General features: G+C 44.3%; 1 protein-coding gene across 1 annotated transcript in view; it reads right to left on the reverse strand.

The window, feature by feature from the left end:
• Window positions 1-264: 264 nt before the first annotated feature.
• Window positions 265-17,108, reverse strand: part of LOC110573722 (zinc finger protein 134-like) — a 29,835-nt gene continuing 12,991 nt past the window's right edge. Inside the window, exon 4 of the mRNA XM_021682331.2 lies at window positions 265-1,562. Coding sequence (XP_021538006.2) covers window positions 809-1,562 — 754 coding nt within the window. The 3' untranslated portion in view covers window positions 265-808. The remainder of the gene's footprint in view (window positions 1,563-17,108) is intronic.

A 17,108-nucleotide genomic window follows, 5' to 3' on the forward strand; every position in this document is an offset into this window, starting at 1 on the left:
CAAACATAATGAAGGTTGTCACCCCCAGGGTGATGTCTGGGCCTTCAAATAACTCTGAAATCCAGACAAAATCAGGCCCATAAACCCCTAAACTGGACTGAAAATGGTTCTCTGCCAACCTGCTCTTCCATCTGAGGCACATGAAATTAGAGCCCCCCCCCCCCCCCCCACACACACACTGTTTATCTCTTCAGTTTGGCAGGGCCTAAGTGTTTTCAAACCATTCCAAACAGTAAAAATAATATCCAAGATTAACGATGGCTTAAATAATAAGGTCTTTATTATCACAGAAACCAGAGCAACGTAAGACAAGTAGTTCTCCAGGTTAGGTGACTTGGAGGCTGGAAAATCTGTCACAAGTACCACATGAGACCAACAATGTCCATGAAGAAAGTAAACCTTTTCTGTAAGCCAGAACACAGCTCAGATCCTCTTGGCTAAAGATGTACAGTAAAGTCCACACCTTTCATCAGTGGGGAGGAAATGAGAAATCCCATTTAATTCAGGATTCTTGTAATTCCCTCCAGGGACTGGAGATTACAAAGTTCTACCTTCCCTGAGGATGTTATGGTAACTAAGCTGGTAGAGCTGAGATGGTTTCAGCCACAGGCATTGCATGACAAATCTGGCAAGGCCCTATTTGAAAGTGCAACACAACCCATGAAAGCTTCCCTGTACCTGGCATTCATAAGGTATCACCCTGGTGATAATGCTGATATATGAAGTTCAACATCTGATTGATGTCTTCCTCTCAAAGGGTAAACACAGAGCTCCTCTCCCTATGAGCCCCATTGTGTTGAAAGCACTCCTAAAGCCTTCCTGCAGTGTGAACTTTCTGGTGCCGAATGAGGTGGGAGCTTAAACTATAGGCTTTCCCACATTCACTGCACTCATATGGCCTTTCTCCAGTGTGAACTTTTTGGTGCCTAACAAGGTGGGATGTTCTGATGAAATCTTTCCCACATTTGCTGCACACAAATGGCCTTTCCCCCGTGTGAACTCTCTGGTGCGCAATGAAGTCAGAGCTTCGACTAAAGAATTTCCCACATTCGATGCACTCAAAAGGCCTTGCCTCAGTGTGAATTCTCTGGTGTTTAATGAGGGTGTATTTGTGGCCAAAGGATTTCCCACAATCACTGCAAACATATGGATTTTCCCCAGTATGGATACTCTCATGTTGAACAAGTGTGGATTTGTGTCTGAAGACTTTCCCACAATTGTTGCACTTGTAAGGCCTCGCTCCATTGTGAACTCTCTGGTGTACAATTAGGTTGGAGTGATGGCTAAAGTATTTTCCACATTCACTACACTTGTAAGGCATTTCTCCAGTGTGAATTCTTTTGTGCTGAGTAAGGTTGTCTTTGCGGCTAAACGCTTTCCCACATTCTTTGCACTCGTAAGGCCTTTCTCCAGTATGGATTCTCTGGTGCTGGATAAGGGTGGCTTTGCGGCTGAAGGCTTTCCCACATTCACTGCACTCATAAGGCCTTTCTCCTGTATGGATTCTCTGGTGCTGGACGAGTGTGTCTTTGCGGTTGAAGGCCTTCCCACATTCGCTGCACCTGTAATGCATATGTCCACTGTGAGAGGCCTCCCCACTCTCGGTACTCCTTGTCCTCTTCTTGCTATGGGTGGCCTTTTGCTGGTGACTGCCCAAACTGGCCTGGAAGTTCTGCTCCTCCTCACATGGAAAAGGCTTTTCTGACAGGTGAGGTTCTTCATAAACTCTACAGTTCTTCACAAAGGAGGTCTTGCCTTTGTCTCTTCTTAAGGGTTTCTCTACATTGTACTGCTTTTGGTGCTGAAGAAAGTTTGCACTGAACCAGAATTGTCTCCCACATGCCCCACATGTGTAAGGTTTCAGTCCTTGGCGTGTTTCCTGGTGTTCATCCAGGTGCAAGATATCTTTCAAGATGGGGCCACATATGTCACAAGGGTGAGCCATCTGGGTTGATGAACGTGCCTTAGAAATACTATCATGTGACACTTCTACAGAAATGCTCTGCTCAGAAGGTGCCTCTTCATCCTCTTCACTTCTGCCTGCACACCAACAACCTGAAGGCAGAAAAATGCTGTTGAAGTGCATGATGACTTTGGTGGGAAGGGGCAACCCCATCACAAATGTGTCTAGTATACCCAGGATTCAGTCCATGCTGGTGTTGGCAGGACAGCAGCCTTGGCATCAGGTTAAAGAAAAAACTGCTGTGCAATACTGGGCCTCAAAGAGTGACAGAATGAGGAAGTCTGCACAAGGGACAAAGACACAAGGATGGGGTGTAGCTCAGAGAGAACCAGCAGGCAGGATGTCCAATTTACTCCTGTGCAAATGATTTTTAGAAGGGCCTTGGCTACTGGTGAGCACTTTACGGAAATGTATGTCTAGGCCCAGGAAAATGTGATCTAAAATGAGCAAGTGGTATTCAAGAATCATTTCAGGATATACATATGTCTCCCGACACATTAGCATTGTCCAACATAGGAGAGCACTGCAGAAGGAGCAGTAGAGAGCACTGGTAAGTGGGCGTGGACAGCCCTGGGTTGGAGGTCAGAACAGAAACAACAAGTGTGTAAAGTGTCCAGAATGAGGAGAAAAAGACAGAAAGAGGTATGGTCTATAACCTAGGCACCAAACAGGAGTGGGGCCAGGACAGGCTTCTGGCACTATTTGAACCCAGCTCTGAAGTCACACCCTCCCCAAGCTCCCACTCACCAGGGCCTGTCCACGTCCTTCCTGCCATGGCTAGACTCCCTCTAAGTCAGGCACTCAGAGTTCTTTCCCCTGCTAAGTTCAGCAACCACAAAGGATCTGGAAGAAAACAAGTCATAGAGGAAAGACAGGGAAAGTAGGAAAGCAGTGGCCCAGAGCAGCCCACCCACAGGAGATTAAGACAACTAAATATTACAAAATGAACATCAGAAATGTCTTGCAGGATCAGCACACTGGGCCTACAGCAGTGACCATGACGGCAATTCATAAGACAGGTAGGTCCAAGGAAATTACAGGAAAGGGGCAGAGTCTAGAGTACAGAGGTATCACGAATGTGGGTAGAGCCATACAGCCAGGGAAAGGGCAAGCAGGGTAGTCCACTGGGCTGACCACTAGACTCCTGACCCTCAAACCCTTTCTGGTAACAGCTTAGGGCAGCAGGGGCTGGGAAGCACAGGTAGTACAGAGGAAATACACAGCTAAGTCCCAGTACCCAGAAAACCTATCTTAGTGAGGGAAAATAGCAGTGCCCGTGGCAGCTAGGAGAAGAAAATGGCAACCTATGAAGGAAGAAAGAGTAGAACACAGCCCAGAAAACTGGGGTATTTGGGGCCTTATCCAGGAAGACCGTAAGCACATAAGCACAAAGCATAGAAAACACCTCGTGTGACACAAGTCTCTGGGCCTTATCAAGCAGCCCCCATTCCTCCCAAGAGAAATATACAAACACATCCTTGAAAGTCCCATGACCCTGCATGAAGTCAACAACTGAGCACAGGGGCAGCAGCTCTCCCCAGAACTCCTGCTCTACCCACCACACATTCACTTTCCTCCCCAGCTCCCCAACTCCGACCAGATACCAGGCCCTTGTGACTGGTGCCTACTCACTCTCCCCATTTCCTAATAATCTTTTTGTCCAGCCCAGAACAACAGGCGGGGGACAGATAGACACTTCTTTTTTTTTTTTTAAGATTTTATTTATTTATTTGCCAGAGAGAGACACAGCGAGAGAGGGAACACAAGCAGGGGGAGTGGGAGAGGGAGAAGCAGGCTTCCCGCTGAGCAGGGAGCCCGATGTGGGGCTTGATCCCAGGACCCTGAGATCATGACCTGAGCTGAAGGCAGACGCCTAATGACTGAGCCACCCAGGCGCCCGAGCCACCCAGGCGCCCCCAGAGAGGCACTTCTGCCAGCTAGTTCCCCTGAGGTCTAGAGTTTATGCCTCTCATATACAAATTTGAGTTCAGAATTCTCCTTAGAGCCCCCAGGCTATGAATTCAGATTCCATCTCCAGTACACATCACTCTTGAGACCATAGCTCCCTCATGTCTATGGATACCCACAACACAGGTATCTCCCACATGCAAATCTGCACATAGCATCCAGAGAATTCTTCGTTAATGCATCCAAGATCACATATGGCTCCAGTCAATGGTCCCCACTGCCATTTAACTCTGAACCCAGCTTTTAAATCCTCCCTTCCTGGCCCTATTCCTTGATTCAACTTCAGCAATCCAGAACAACATAAAGATACCAGATAAACCCAGCCCCTTCCCACTTTGCCGTCATATACTAAGGATGCTATATTCTCAACAATAAAAGACTTAACACTTAATATTAAATTCTCATTCAAAGCCCACACCCACTGTCCTACCTCAAGCATAGGTACTCTGCCAGCTGACCCAATCTGCCCCTGAGCTCTTCTACCAGCTTGACTGCAACTCCCCACATCCCACTAAAGGTCACCATGAACACCTGGGAAGCACACGGAGAAGGGAAAGCACCTGCTTTGGCCTCACTTTCATCTCATCTCTAATACTGCTCTACCCCAGCATCCATGTCGTGTCCACGCTCTCTGGAAGACTTCCCCACCTGCCAGATCCTACTCTCTCCCTCCAAAATGGACACTAACCTCCCTTTTCCTGTCTCTTAGATGACTCCTATCCCACTCTGCCAGGTCTACCCCCTCCCAGGCCCTTAATGGCACTGCCACTCTGACATAAAGGTTCTCTCTATAAATCTGATAAGCAGCTCTACTCTAATCCATACACTGACTGCCACCTTGTGGACTTGAATCCCTCCTCTGAAATCCAAACCTGTGTGCCCAGCTGTCTACCTGTACCTCCACTCAGATTCAACATGGTCAAAGCCTAATTCTTGATATTACTTCTCAAAGTTACTCCCACCACCAACTTCACCATCTCAATGGAGGATTTTTCCATCCTTATACCTTCTCAGGCCAAAAACTTTGAGAGCTGTGGAGTCATCCCTGACTCTTCCCATTCTTTCCCTCACCAACCACATCAGAAAATCTGGTTAACTCTACTTAAAGAAAAACAAAACAAAACAAAAAAAAGGAACCAGAATCCAAGCATTTGTCCCTCGCTTCCAGAGTGACCAGTCTAGTCCAGCCATCATCAACAGTGCTCCTTCCTCACCCCAGAGTCTTTTTTTCACTGTGCTGCCAGAGAAAGCCTGTTAAGACCACAGTCAGATCACTCCCTCCTGTTCCAAACCTTCCATGGCTCCCACCATTCTCAAAACAGAAGCCCAGTTCCACAAGCTGCCATTCCAGAGTTGAATCCTGTCCCCTGCTCTCTGATCACACTAGACGTAATGGAGACCTGAGGTTCCCTTAACACTCCTAGTTCAGCCTCAAGTGATGTTTTTGCACATGCTGGTTCTCGTGCCTAGGGCACTGTTTCACACTTCATCCCACAGCACTCAATTCAAGGCAAAAGACCATTGGTAACACCGGCATCCCCAAACTCAATGGCAAGTAGAAGGGTAGGTAAAGTGAGTGCAGAGATCCTCAGTGCTTCTACCATCAAAGCAACCTGGTAGAAAGAAGGAGTTGAGAGTGGCGTTACCAGAGTGGGTATCATGGACTGAACTATTCCCCTAACTCCTGCCCTGCCTTTTGGTGAGAATGATTTCTGAATGTCTAATCTCAGATACTAAGACCTTAGTGTTGTCTCCTAGCAGATGGGTGTCCATGAACAAAGATGTGTTGCAGTGTCCTCATCTGTAAAGCAGGGATAATAGTGGTACCCACCTCACAGGGCTACTGTTTGTATCAGACACGTTAGTAAATGCCAAGGATCCTTGAATTAACTTTTACTGCCCACAAGCTTCACATTTTCCCAAATGGTTCTGGAGCAAATGAAGGGATAGGTTTTCGATATTTGGGATTTGTTTTCAAGCTTTTAAGAAAATGTGATATTTAAGACTTTCATCATAATCAAACACAGGCAACCACTTCAATCAATTACTAAGCATTAATATAAATTTATCATATCTATACATTTTACATTTTTAACCGCTTCTGTATACCTGCCAAGTGTCCATTAGTCCTCACCAAACCAGCCTACCCAGTACATACTCCTCTGAAGGTGAGCCTGCCGGTGGCCCTTCTTTAGAGATGTTCATAATCTCTCCTGACCTAAGAGTTGGAGAACTGATGTACCAGGTCCCTGGACCGGGCTGAGGCCAACTTTTCCTCTGTTCCACAGGCAGTGCCTTTGCTGAGTCCAAAGTGGCAAATCTAGAGCGCCTCACACCTGCCTCTGCATCTCAGGCCAGGTTCTTTATACCCTACAGCCCTCTCCTGCTGAGACCAGCCAGAACTCCTTCCCATGCTTCTTTCTGGAGGGAATGAAGGATGTCCACCCCTTCCTTCCTGCCTTCCAATCTCTCACCTCAAGGACTACATAAGATAAACACATCCTTAATATTCTTCCTCCGAATCTGATCTCCAGGCTTTGACCTGAGGCCTCATCCCTCAGTGGTCTCCAACACAGCCCCCCCCCCCCCACCGCCGGCCAAACTCCAGACCTGCATGGCCAGATGCCCATGGGACACCTCCTCTGTGAAACACCTTAGCTTTACAATGTCCAAAATGCAACTCCTGATTCCTTCAAAGGAGCTCCCTGCTTCAACGGACCCATTCCCACTGAAGTTCAGCGGGGGGAAAAGGAAACAAAAGTGTTTAGGCCCTTCACTGCCTACTTTCACGTACAGCCATTATCCGACACAGCAAGAAATCCTGCTGGTTTTACCTTTAAAATCCCACTTCTCCACCTCCAAGCTCCCCGCCACCGCTCTGGTCCAGCCACAACACTCCTGGAGTCTGCAGCCTCCTCACCGGTCTCCTTGCCTCCATGCTCATCACTCCAGCCTCCCGTAATCTATCCCCCCGAGCCAGATCACACCATGTTCCTCCACGGCTCCCAGCGTCCTCGCCACGAGGGCACTCGGCTCACCCAGCCTTTCCACGCAGGACTACGACTCGCCCTTTAGGCTCCCTGCAAATACGAGGACCCGGGTTTCCTGAATCCTGCCGGCTCAGTCGCGCCTCCAAGCCCTCGCTCGTGATCACCGATCGGCCAGGAACACTTCGACGGCTCATCACACCGGCTGTTAGAAATGGGGGCTCCCCCCATAAGCGCCCCCACGGCCCAGAACACCGGAGCCTGGGCTGCAAAGACTTCAACAGGCGCCCCTCATTCAGGGCTTCGTGATTCAGAGTGAAAGACCGAAAGGCGCCAAGGTCCGGCGAATAAAGTACCCACCTACGCGGGATCCATCACCGGGGCCGCCGCCATCACAATCTGGACCACACGGAGCCGCGAGGAGTCCCAGGTCGGGACCCACGCACCGCCGTCGCTTGGCCCTGGTCGCGGAGCCTTCGCGGGCGCTGCCACCGCCGAGCCTTTCCGCAATTGGCACAGGGTCTCTTCCCGTCCCTTCCCGCTTCCGTCACTCTGAACCGAACCTGCGTTCCCAACGATCTGCTCCGAGGGCTCCACCAGGAGCGGACAAAATGTCCGCTGCGAGGAAGACGCCGGAAGTCCCGCCCAGACGGCTTGGGCGCTTTTAATAGTGCCGCCACCGCGCGGCGCAGAGATTTCTGGGTAATGTAGTTTCCCTGAGCAATCGGCCCTAGTGACCGCGGACTTGCTCCCCGCTGGGCCTAGGCAGCGCGGTCCCGCGAGGGGCGCTGGGAAATGTGCCTCAAGGCTCAGATGACGGGGCGGGGCTTCGGCGCCCAGGTCCCGTGCTGTGCAGTCGGCTGCGGGGTGAGTCCAAAAAATGCTGGGAGCATTCTTGTAGCTATTCCCAAAGCCACAAAACCACATGGACACATCGTGTGAAATGTCATTTTGAGTCCACTCACAGTCCACTCGTATTTCCTTGCTGGTTTATAAATCCATGTAGATGGAAGCCTTAAGTCAGTTTTGGGCGCTTTGGCGGGGTCAGGGGCCCGGGATCAGGGGTCAGGTCAGCGGACAGGGCCCGGGGAGGACCCCCGGGAGGGCTACGGGGGGGCGGGCCGACGAAGGCACTTTCCTGCCGGTGGGGGCGCTGATGGCGGCCAATCCAGGGTGTAGCACCGTGTAATTCAAAAGATGCTTCTTAGCCCAAAGCTGAGATACATTGATTTCTCTCTAGGAATATGCCGCCTATCTGAAAAGGGCCATTATAAATGCCTTTTAATGTGCCAGGACTGGTGGCAATAAATACGCAAAGGTGATCATCTGAACCCAGAAATAAAGATTTATAGCTTCATGATCTCATTTCTTTGCTAGGAAGTGATTTTCACTTCACTTGCAATTACAGGGACAGTGTCTGAATTGGGAGTTGAGATTATTTTTGGTAAACGATGAAGAAGAGGAGAGGGAGGGTGAAGGCAGGGGAAGAGGAGGAGGGAAGAAAGGAAGGAGGGAAGGAAAGCAAAGAAGGAAAGGAAGGAAGGAAAGGAAGAAAGAAAACATTTATGAATTGTTTAAATTACTGAAAGCTATTAATATAATTCTGTGGTTATGCACAGATATACTAAAAAATGGCTCTGGGGGACATATCTGTGACAAGTGAAAACGGTTAAGTTGTCTGAGAAGTGAGAGAATGAGGTTGAGCATACATGGGGGCTGAAACATTGAATACAACAGGGTTTAGTCTCCAAAATGTAATTTCTTTCCATTCTTGAAAATGCTGAATATCTACTTTGACGGAGAATTAAAACATTTAGAAGTGTTGCGAGAGGGCAACCCTCTCGGGTCCCCTCCCTCTTTGGGAGCTTTGTACTATCACTCAATAAACCTTGCTTTGCTGCCCACCAAAAACAAATGAACAAAAAAGTGTCGCCAGATGATGAAGATGAACAAGGATACTGTAATACCATGCTTATTCGCGGCTCTAACAAACATTCAATGAACACCTGTGCATTTCAGGCACTATCTTAAGTGCATGGAATATATTTGAAAACAAGAGACAAAGACCCAGCCATCAAGGAGCTTACACTCTACAGTATTCAAGAAAGACAGAGGAAGAAATATGAAATATATACTGAATTATGTACAATGTTAGAATGTGATAGGCACAATAGAAAAGAGAGATGAGGGCGCCAAGAAATGGGGTATGAGATGTAGTATTATACAGCCAGGGGAGGCTGATTTGAACCCATGTCTTAGTTTATAAAGGTGACTTAGTGACAACATGGATAGGTCAATGCCATTGAGAGAAAAGCTTAATGTTACTTACCATTTCCCTAGAAATGAGAGGCATAGCATACCATAAAAGCCCAAAGAGGGAACACCAGGTTTTAGTTAGGACACAAAAGCAGGAGCCAAGGGAAGGCCTAGCCCTGAGACTTTATTGTGTTTCTACAGGCAAGGCAAGTCAAGGAGAACTGGCTAGTTTGAATAATTCCAGTGGGCTTTGGGTTATAGGGGTCGTCCCCAGTTGCCTAGTACCTGGCCCTGGGATGATTTAGGGCAGGCAATTTTCTTCAGGAAACACTTAAATGATTCAACATTCCTAGGTAATGGAGCTCCCCATTTAAGGTAAGCGACTGAGTGCTTATTTTTTTTTTTTTTAAAGATTTTATTTATTTATTTGAGAGAGAGAGAATGAGAGACAGAGAGCACGAGAGGGAAGAGGGCAGAGGGGGAAGCAGACCCCCCGCTAAGCAGGGAGCCCGATGTGGGACTCGATCCCGGGACTCCAGGATCATGACCTGAGCCAAAGGCAGTCGCTTAACCAACTGAGCCACCCAGGCGCCCCAGCGACTGAGTGCTTATATAAAACCTTGAGCCCATGAAAAATATTAACACAAGTTAAACTCCCTAAAGAAAACATGCAGAGCGGCGCCTGGGTGGCTCAATTGTTAAGCGTCTGCCTTCGGCTCAGGTCATGATCCCAGGGTCCTGGGATCAAGCCCCGCATCGGCCTCCCTGCTCAGCGGGAAGCCTGCTTCTCCCTCTCCCACTCTCCCCGCTTGTGTTCCCTCTCTCACTGTGTCTCTCTCTGTCAAATAAATAAAGAAAGAAAATCTTAAAAAAAAAAAGTGCAGATTTTCAATTAGAAGACAATTGAACAGAAAGAAGAAAAAGAACAGCTCTTTCTATGAGACACAATGTTTCTCGAGTTAACTAAAAGCCAGAAATTTATTTCATTATGATTTATCATTCATAACAAACAGGTTGCTTAAATATATTGGATTAAAATGGTATTTAGATAATTTAGGTACATGTTTTATTTCTATATATATTAAACTGTATTTTACATGAGATATTTTCAGAACTATAATAGGAGTGCCTGGACGGCTTAGTCAGTTAAGCGTCCAGCTTTTGATTTAGGCTCAGGTCATGATCTGAGAGTCATGAGATCAAGCCCCATGTTGGGCTCTGCTTAAGATTCTCTCTCTCTCCCTCTCTCTCCCTCTCTCTCTGCCTCTCCCACACCCTCTCTCTAAAAAAGAAAAAATATATATATAACAAATAAAATTAATTTTAATACAATTTTAGATGTAGACATAATAGAAATGCAGAATTGTACATTTAACCACATATATTTTTAATGACTAAGTATTTATGAAGTTAGTGATAAGTCAAGTGATTATTTTTTTTAAGATTTTTATTTATTTATTTGTCACAGAGAGAGAGAGCACAAGCAGGGAGAGCAGCAGGCAGAGGGAGAAGCAGGCTCCCTGCTGAGCAAGGAGCTGGATGTGGGACTTGATCCCAGGACCCTGGGATCATGACCTGAGCCAAAGGCAGATGCTTAACCAAGTGAGCCACCCAGGCTTTCCAAATGATTATTTAAAGATGAAAATAAAGGTGAAATAAAAATGGAACTCCTTGAAAGTTTCCTTTAAGTACCAACAACTGACAAAATTTTCTAAAAATCAATTTTATTTCATAAAGAATAATAAGTTTCAAGATCTATTAAAGAAAACCAGAGCTGAACAGTAGGGAAGCAGTAAAAGCAGGTTTTAATCAGGAATTGTTGTAATAGTGGAAAAGAGATTCCAGTATAGAACTTGGCTCAATTCCAAATATAGCATGAACAATTAGGGGTTCATAGGCAAGAAGCAGATAGAGGACCAAATCAACATCCAATAAATGGATGTAAATGTACTAAGTAGTAGGAAACCTCAGGGGTAAGGGGGATTCTTGCTGAAAGCAGGCAAGTGTGATTAGTACCATTAGTACTGGGGGATGTAGGATGAGCAATTTGATCAGATATCAAGGGTTATCAGCTATTAATGAGGGATGGATTCTGGCTAAACTAACTTAATAGAATTCTTGCTAAAATTGGGCAATGCAAAGATGGGCAAAGAAGTCCAAATGTTGAGGTCCAGTTGGGAATAGGATTCTGAGGAACCTGACTAAAGTTTGGTCAAGGAGAGACTCTTTCTCAGCTTTGACTCCTAAATATTGCTAAATTGGAAGTGCATTATTTTACCACTTATTTTTTTAAGGAAAAAATATTGTAAATATTTTTTATAAAAACTATAATGTGTACTAAATTTTAATTAATTTTAATTAAATTAAATTATTTATTTAAATTATTTATTTACAATTTTGATTATTTCACTGACAAAAATTCTCAGAGATCCATGATCTTTCCTATGAAAGGTTTTGATCATTGACATGACCTCCAGCACCTGCCAGAAGATATCACCTGCTTTCCTGCCTTGCCACATTGTATACCACATACTCTTAGCTAAACATCATGAACTTCTTTCATTCTTTGAAGTCCACCTGTGTTGTACCAATTCAGGGTATTCCCCAGTCATTTTTTTTTTTTAAAGATTTTATTTATTTATTTGATAGAGAGAGTGAGAGAGCACAAGCAGGGGGAACAGTAGAGGGAGAGGGAGAAGCAGGCTCCCCACCAAGCAGGGAGCCCGATGCGAGACTCGATCCAGGGACTCCAGGATCATGACCTGAGCCGAAGGCAGACGCTTAACCATCTGAGCCACCCAGGCGCCCTCCCCAGTCATTTTCTTTTCCCTTGAAACATTTTTCACTCAATTGCTTTAACAATGCAATAAATCTTTTGGATGCCACTTCAGAGTTTGAATCAACAGTGAGTTTCCATTCCAGAGCTCCTGAACACTGAAAATCTCCCCCATGTCATTATCATTATTGCCTGATATTCTCCAGTGAATAGCTTATGCAGTTTTAGAAAGTCATTGTCGCATGTACACCATGTTCATTTTTGGCAATCATATAAGCAGTATGAGGCCAGGGTTATTTTTTTTATTATTTTTTTTAAAGATTTTATTTATTTATTTATTAGAGAGCAAGCGAGAGAGAAACAGCATGAGAGGGGGGAAGGTCAGAGGGAGAAACAGGCTCCCCGCCGAGCCGGGAGCCCGATGTGGGACTCGATCCCAGGACTTCAGGATCATGACCTGGGCCGAAGGCAGTCGCTTAACCAACTGAGCCACCCAGGCGCCCCGAGGCCAGGGTTATTTTTGCTGTTATTCCATACTGATCCCTATGTGATAATAGATCATCTGGCATAAAACATGAATGTTTTATGTGTAAACACACACAAAAAAGTGATTAAATAAATAATTTAATAAATAAATTATAGGATGCCCTATAGGGAACTTGTCCAGAGAGCATACTTGGAAAAATAATTTTCTTCCCCAGAAACCAGAGAAGAACTAAGAGGCACGGGTGTCACTGCCAAGGAAGACAAAGAGGCTGAATGTTGGAAAGCCAGAAAATGCCAGCGCACAGACCCTCACCAACCAGTGGCTTGGGTTCACAATAAGTGTTACTTACAAAGACAAAATGGAAGAGAGAAAATAAAAGGAGATGAATATGCTCACCAGGACCAGGATGGTACGTGTGGCTCTAGCCTCATGGGAAGGTCTAGGGAAAAGGTTGTTGCTGTGATGTGTTGGACTCTTTGCTTGTGCCTGAGCAGGACAAAGACCATGGAGCCACTAGACCAGGCCATGAGGCCGAAACAAGATCAACGAAGGGGAACATGACTGCATGTAGTAAAACTACAGATTTGTTCGGAATGGGCGAATTACAATATTCATATGCTTTTTCCATACTGGTGTTTCTCTTTTTTGGTCCAGTAACATACAAAGCAATAAAGATATTTAACAGGAGATGCAGGATCTAGCAGAGGAAACAGCAGAAGCCAATGCACTTTGGGAATCTAATCTTGAGCTCTAACCACATAGAGGTGTTAGTGTTGAGCTGACTGGCCTGGAAACCCCTGAGGAGGCAGGTGGTGCTGAGGGAAACCCCTCTGGCCATTCGGTGAAAATAGAAGACAAGCTTACATCCAGCATCATCCATGAAAGATTCCAACCCAAATGCTGCCATTGTCTAAGGAATTCCTTTATTTTTTATTTATTTTTTTAAAAGATTTTATTTATTTATTTATTTGACAGAGAGAGACACAGCAAGAGAGGGAACACAAGCAGGGGGAGTGGGAGAGGGAGAAGCAGGCTTCCCGCAGAGCAGGGAGCCCGATGCGGGGCTCGATCCCAGGACCCTGGGATCATGACCTGAGCCGAAGGCAGACGCTTAACGACTGAGCCACCCAGGCGCCCCAGAATTCCTTTATTAAAAAGAACCAAGTTGTTAGCTATGACTAGCTGGATGAGAATCAAGTCTGTGGGTCTCAACATGTGCCTAGTAAGTGAAGTAAAGATATAAAGACAAAGAAGTGAGGAGTTTCCAAGGATCCCAGCTCCAGCCTGAGTGAGGAAAATAATACCCACATTTAAGTTAATGGAAACCATTTCATCAATTTAAAGGGGATACTGGTGGCTCTTTTTATTTGAATCACAGGAATCTGGAGACTAAAATAGAAAATTTTGTTATTCTTAATACACTAAAACATCTCTGATCACATAATTTCTCAACTCAATATGAATATTTAGACATGCCTTTCATACATGCAAGACAATTTTTTGCAGGACTATTTGTAATAACAAAAATTGGAACCAACCCAATGTCAATGAAGAGGAGACTGAAGGAATCATAGTGCATTTTCACAATGGGGCACTAGGCAGCCATGAGTAAAGTTCTTTCTACTGCTGCATTTCCAGGACATACAATTAAGTGAAAAATAGAAAGTGTCAGAATATTGTGTGCAGTTAGCTATATTTTCCTAATAAAGGGAGTATAACTAATATCCATTTATCTGTGTGTATATGACCATATTTTTAAAATGTAAGAACACATTTAAAAATTATAAAAATGAGCACCTGTAGGTGATAGTGATAAAAGAATAGAGGAGAAAGTATGAAGTCAGACTGCTCTCAATATATCTGGTTCATGGTTTTGGTTTCAATTTTTTTACATATTTAAATATATATGGTGCCAAAAATATTATAAAACATAACTCGAACATAAAACCAAAAAAATAAATAAATAAACCTAAATGTGTGCCAAATTCAGGTTAAATCCAAAGAAAAGGAATTACTTCTATATTTTAAACACCATAATTTGAACATATATTCTATATTAATACATATATAAACAAGATAAGAACAAATTACTGCACGTATTGTAAGTAAAAAAAATAGTATTTTAAAAGAGTATTTATTTATTTTTGCGAGAGAGAGAGAGAGAAAGAGTACAAACGGAAGGAGGGGCAGAGGGAGAAGCAGACTCCCTGCTGAGCAGGGAGCCCAATAGGGGACTGGATCCCAGGACTCTGGGATCATGACCTGAGGTGAAGGCAGACGCTTAACCAACTGAGCCACCTTTGGAGAATGATAGAAGACCAAATCAACACATTCTAGAAGTCCATTGCACTACAGAGCCTGCCAAAATCAACACATTCTAAAGGGAAAATAAAGGATTCAGATCTTTTTGCTATCTAAACTTTCTCTTTTTGTAGAAGTTTCAACCTGATAAGAAAAGGGAAACAGAAGTGGAACACCACCTAAATGGAGGCAATATTCATTAATGACTACGGAAACCCATAGGTGCCGGGACCATGATGAATGTCATAATGGATGGATCCAGAGGGCAATACAAGGACCTATGAATTTTCGCTGAAGGAAAGATGGGGTAGGTTCACAGATGAAATGAGTGTGGCCTTGGGTGGTTTCTGTTGTAACCATGTGAAGGATTCATGTGGTTCATATCATTACCGGCTTCTCTTTTGTAGATGTTTGAAAAGGTCTATATTAAAGTTGGAAAGTATTTGTTGCAATAACTGACAAACACTGTTTGTTCTGTTTGCCATAATTTTGTTTTCATTGTCTACAGCACCATTCTTTTTTATTTTGCATATTTACCCTGTCATTTTCAGATATGAGTTCATTGAAATCTATTTATATTACTCTTTTTTTTCTAGTATTTTTCCTAAGTCAGCACCAACAATTTATATGCCTTCATTACAAGGAGAGGAAAGTGATAAAAGGAAAGCCAGCCACACAGGTAGAGTTGCAAAGTGAAACATGCAAGACCCAACCAGGTGGGTGGGTATTTCCCAGCTCTGACCAATTTTTAACTTGTATTGCCGTATCAACAAACCCAGGTCGGTTTCTGCAATATTCTCAATTTTTATTAAAACACTATACAGGCAAGCAAAACATATCTATTGTTTAGGAGTAACATCTGGGCTTCCAATCATGGTCTCAGCAATAAAGATGCAGTATATTAAGGAAATACTACCTCAAGCACAACTTCTATTTTTTCCAAAATTACTGGGTATTGGTTTTTTTTTTTTTGCCTTTCTTTTTTATTTTTGTATTATAGTGGATAAATATTATTACAAATTTTTCTGAAATAAGATCACAATGCTGTACACCACCATTTTTTGCTTAATATATTTCAGGCATAGTCTGTCAATAAGCCGAAATATAATCCTGGATGTATTTATGGAAATCACAAAATCACATGTATAACATTCAGAGAAGATGCAGGAGCATAATGGCTAAATACAATGAATAAAATGAATTATTATTAATACTAGTAAGTGTTTAGAATATACACAAATGCTACATTTAAAAAAGTAATAAATTACATTTTTCTCTCTAGAGACAGTGTTGTATTTAAAACTGTAAGCACAAAATGTTATGAAAGATATGCTTATTTATATAATTTGATAATAAAATTATAGAAATGTGGAAGAAACAATGAAAGAAAATGCATGAATTTTTTTTTTTTTTTAAAGATTTTATTTATTTGACAGAGAGAGATACACAGCGAGAGAGAGAACACAAGCAGGGGGAGTGGGAGGGGGAGAAGCAGGCTTCCCGCAGACCAGGGAACCCAATGTGGGGCTTGATCCCAGGACCCTGGAATCATGACCTGAGCCGAAGACAGACGCTTAACGACTGAGCCACTCAGGCGCCCCTAGATTTTATTTATTTATTTGTCAGAGAGAGAGAGTGCACAAGCAGGGGAAGCGGCAGGCAGAGGGAGGGAGAAGCAGGCTCCCCGCTGAGCAAGGAGCCTGAAGCGGAACTCGATCTCAGGACCCTGGGATCATGACCTGAGCCAAAGGCAGACGCTTAACCGACTAAGCCACCTAGACGTCCCCATCTCATTTCTCTGAGCAAACTGCTCTCTGTAGAGGCACAATTAGGTACTATGGTGGGGGGCACCTGGGTGGCTCAGATGGTTAAGCGTCTGCCTTCGGCTCAGGTCATGGTCCCAGGGTCCTGGGATCGAGCCCCGCATCGGGCTCCTTGCTCAGCGGGGAGCCTACTTCTCCCTCTCCCCCTGCTCATGCTCTCTCTCTCTGTGTCTCAAATGAATAAATAAAATCTCTAAAAAAAAATCATGACAGAATAAAAGCAACTGCTAAGGTTCAGGGAATATCAAAGGACTTTTATAAATCTGGTTAAACGTCAGGGTCACATGGAGCTTTTAACACAGTAATATTACCTGATGATTCCTGCTCCCTAACCTCAGAAATTCAGAGAGGGCTATGACAGAGAAGGCAGAGGACAGACATCAGCTATTAGGTTTCTTGGGAACCCTCAGAAAATATCTCTTCTGCATATATTTGTGTCCATGTTCCTACCCCAGGAAAATGAGATTATACTAACACATAATATTTCTTAAAATGTTTTCTTAGCAATGTCATTTTTCTCTAAGAATCTATCTAAAAGGAAGCTCTA

The sequence above is a fragment of the Neomonachus schauinslandi genome, chromosome 16 (genome assembly GCF_002201575.2).
Source record: "Neomonachus schauinslandi chromosome 16, ASM220157v2, whole genome shotgun sequence".
Lineage (NCBI taxonomy): Eukaryota > Metazoa > Chordata > Mammalia > Carnivora > Phocidae > Neomonachus > Neomonachus schauinslandi.